This window comes from Bison bison, unplaced genomic scaffold (genome assembly GCF_000754665.1).
Source record: "Bison bison bison isolate TAMUID 2011002044 unplaced genomic scaffold, Bison_UMD1.0 scf7180017864480, whole genome shotgun sequence".
Classification (NCBI taxonomy): Eukaryota; Metazoa; Chordata; class Mammalia; order Artiodactyla; family Bovidae; genus Bison; species Bison bison.
In genome coordinates this window covers 2,122,454-2,126,351 of record NW_011495040.1, presented here as the reverse complement: position 1 = coordinate 2,126,351, position 3,898 = coordinate 2,122,454, and the positions used below count along the sequence as shown (strand labels likewise).

Sequence of the window (3,898 nt, the reverse complement as noted above, 5' to 3'; positions counted from 1 at the left end):
TGGGCACGGACCACCCTCACCAAGCCCACCCTCTCTCTCAGACAGTGGCTGGAGAACTGCTCCAGCCTCCTGGGCAGCCTGATAGCTGTGGCAACCAGGCTCCAAGTCCCTCACAAGGCCCCAGGAGAGAGAACAGTTGGGCCACAAACTTCTGCTTTCCCCACCACTTGGCACCACGCGCAAGCACCAGGCCATGGCCTACTCAGGCAAGTATAAAAAAAAACAGACAGCCTTGGCGTTGGGGGAAATGGAGGGCAAGTCCTCCCAGGCTGTAGCCTCGTCCCCAGGCTTCATGATAAGGTTTTTGAACAGGGAGGGGAAAACACTGTTAAGCTCCTCCCTCCCTGACCCACTCGACTTCCAGAAACAGATCAGGGGTGGGGGTCGAAACTGTCGCAGAGAACCAATTTCTGAGTCTTTTACAAACCCTCAGCTCTCTTCCCCCGGGGTGGTAGATTCCTTGGACTCAGTAGAGAGACAAATTCTTTGGGTTTCTGTACAGGGATAAAGTGAGAAGTAGAGGGGGATTCCAGCCGATAGGCTGGGCTCTGCCTTCGGAACCGCACAGGCACAGCCCAGGAATGTCACAAAACCCGCCGGCCGGCAGCGGCTGGGGAAGGAGATGAATTAGGTTCCAGCCACCCGAAGCACCAAAGCCCACTCCAGATCAGCTCAAGGGTCAGGAGAGGGAGAGAGCAGAGAAGGAGCAGGAACACCCACCCAGGCAGCTCAGACCTATTTGCAGCCAAGCTGTCAAAGAAGAAACTTCTCTGGCAGCCGCTGCCCCAGCCCTTCGACTTTGCCAACCAACTTTCCTTGGGTAATCCCCGGCCCCTTCTTCGTTTCCAGCTCTCTCACCATGTTTCCAAGCAGCTCGGGCCTGCCGGCAGCTGAACTCGTTGACTACTCGGTTTCCTCCCAGGCGGCCGTCGGTTCACTTCCTGCTTGTCCAACTTTCAGCCCGCCCCCGCCAACCTCGCATCCCAGCGGCTCCGGCCACACCTCGCTCAGGTTCTCCAGGTAGGCGGGCACCCTGCGCTGCCCTCCCAGTCTCCTCCGGAGCCGGGGCTTAGGCTTAAAGCGACAGGGTTCCCGGGCACCACATTTCTTCTCACTTAGAAACAAAAAAAGATCAGGCAGCCCTCCTTGGTTTCCGGATGTAAAAAGGCAGCCGTCTCCTTTTTTAAATTTTTTATTATTTTTTGGGGGGCCGCACACGCAGCATACAGGCCCTTAGTTTCCCAACAGGGCTCGAACCCGCGCCCCCTGCAGTAAAGCGAAGAGTCAACCACTGCAGGGCTAGAGAAGTCCCTCACTTTTTTAAAAAAACGTTTTTATAATGTCCTCAGTATCTGATCCCCAATTGTTAAAGAATAAAATCAGCCCTAAGCACTCTGTCAGACCTTGTTCATGTGGAAACAGAACGCAGATATGAACATTGCTTACTGGACAACCCTTGTTCCCAAGTTGTTTTAGTGCAGAAAGCACTAAAACCCCCAAAGTCTGAAATACTGTGATCCTGGGCTCTGGTGTCAGAAGCTGCAGACCCTGAGTGAACCTCTTCATATCTCTGGTCTTTGCAGGTACTGATCCTGACCTCAGAGGGTGGTGGTATGGAGTAAAAGAAAAGCTTACACCATGTACCTAGCACAGCCTGGAACAAAGGGCTGCCCACTGCTCAAATCAGGAAATGCTGGGTCACCAACTCTCCTATTCTAGAGTTCAACCGTCCTGCACCGCCCTTCGGGGGCCACCTCGAGGGTTAGGGAACCCCAACAGAAATGAGCAGATGACTGCCCTATGGACCAGAGAGGGGGCCCAGGGCAAAGGATTTTTCCACTGACCTGGCTGCAGGCCAGAGAAAATCCACCCTTCCCAAATGGTGTTTATCAAGACAGAAAAACAATAACAGACCTGTTCAGAAGGAAATAAACGTTCCTGTCCCACCCCAGAAGTAACAGTTCCAAGAGGGAAATGGCAGCTTCTCTTGACAAATGCTTCTTTTTTTTTTTTGACAAACTTTTTTTAAAGAGCTTAATAAACTTTGGACCTCCATAGCATTTGAAGCGGAGAAGGCAATGGCACCCCACTCCAGTACTCTTGCCTGGAAAACCCCATGGACGGAGGAGCCTGGTGGGCTGTAGTCTATGGGGTCACTAAGAGTCAGACACGACTGAGTGACTTCACTTTCACTTTTCACTTTCATGCATTGGAGAAGGCAATGGCAACCCGCTCCAGTGTTCTTGCCTGGAGAATCCCAGGGACGGGGGAGCCTGGTGGACTGCCGTCTATGGGGTCGCACAGAGTAGGACACGACTGAAGCGACTTAGCAGCAGCAGCAGCAGCAGCATTTGAAGATCCTTTATTCTAGCTTCCCAGGTGGTGCTAGTGGTAAGGGACCCATCTGCCAGTGCAGGAGACATAAAGAGATGCAGGTTCCATCGCTGGGTCGGAATATCCCCTGGAGGAGGGCATGGCAACCCATTCTAGTATTCTTGCCTGAAGAATCCCATGGACAGAGGAGCCTGATGGGCTACAGTCCACGATCTGCAAAGAGTCACACACGACTGAAATGACTTAGCATGCACACACCTGAATTTTGATGGATAGTAACAGCCTGCTTTCACCTAAAACGTGGTACCCAACTCCTCATCATTCTTAGAAAGGCAACAATGAAGCCAAGCAGAGGTGGATCAGTATCTTTGATCTATCCTTTCTTTCTTTTTAAAATTATTATTAAATTTTTTGGCTACACTGGATTTTCCTTGGGGCAAGTGGACTTTCTCTAGCTGTGGGATGCGGGGATTTCTCCACTGCAGTGCTCAGGCTTCTCTTGTTGCGGAGCATGGGATCTGGAGTGTGGGGGCTCAGTAGTTACCCCTCGGCATGTGGGATCTTAGTATTTGAACCCAGGATCACACCTGCATCCCCTGAATTGGAAACTAGAAGTCCTAACCACTGGACCACCAGAGAAGTCCCTGTTGATATATATGATCATTGTCCAGTACAGTAGCCACTGACCACAAGCAGCTGTTGAACATGTGAAATGTGGCTCATCCGACTGAGGTGAGATCTAAAACATGCCAGATTTAAAAGACTTATTATGAGAGAGAGACTGTAAATATCGCTTTAGTAATTTTATATATTCATCAATATGTAAAATTGAAATAATATTTTTAATCTTTTTCTTTTTAAAAAAAATTTGTAATTTGCTTTATTTATTTATACTTTTGGCCATGCTGTACCACATGCCAGATCTTAGTTCCTCAATCAGGGATCAAACCCATACCTCCTGAAGTGAAAGCTCAGATTCCTAACCCCTGGACCACCAGGGAAGTCCCAAGTGCTTTATTTTTTATTGAATTATAATTGATGTACAATATTATATGTTCAGTTCAGTTGCTCAGTCGTGTCTGACACTTTGGACTCCATGAATTGCAGCATGCCAGGCCTCCCTGTCCATCACCAACTCCAGAGTTCACCCAGACTCACGTCCATCGAGTCAGTGATGCCATCCAGCCATCTCATCCTCTGTCGTCCCCTTCTCTTCCTGCCCCCAACCCCTCCCAGCATCAGAGTCTTTTCCAATGAGTCAACTCTTCACATGAGGTGGCTAAAGTACTGGAGTTTCAGCTTTAGTATTATTCCTTCCAAAGAACACCCAGGACTGATCTCCTTTAGAATGGACTGGCTGGATCTCCTTGCAGTCCAAAGGACTCTCAAGAGTCTTCTCCAACACCACAGTTCAAAAACATCAATTCTTCAGTGCTCAACTTTCTTCACAGTCCAACTCTCACATCCATACATGACCACTGGAAAAACCACAGTCTTGACTAGATGGACCTTTGTTGGCAAAGTAATGTCTCTGCTTTTTAATATGCTATCTAGGTTGGTCATA

General features: G+C 49.3%; 1 protein-coding gene across 1 annotated transcript in view; it reads right to left on the bottom strand.

The window, feature by feature from the left end:
- VAMP8 (vesicle-associated membrane protein 8) overlaps positions 1–1,109 on the bottom strand; it is a 3,457-nt gene extending 2,348 nt beyond the window's left edge. Inside the window, exon 1 of the mRNA XM_010862187.1 lies at positions 859–1,109. Coding sequence (XP_010860489.1) covers positions 859–861 — 3 coding nt within the window. The 5' untranslated portion in view covers positions 862–1,109. The remainder of the gene's footprint in view (positions 1–858) is intronic.
- Positions 1,110–3,898: the final 2,789 nt, after the last annotated feature.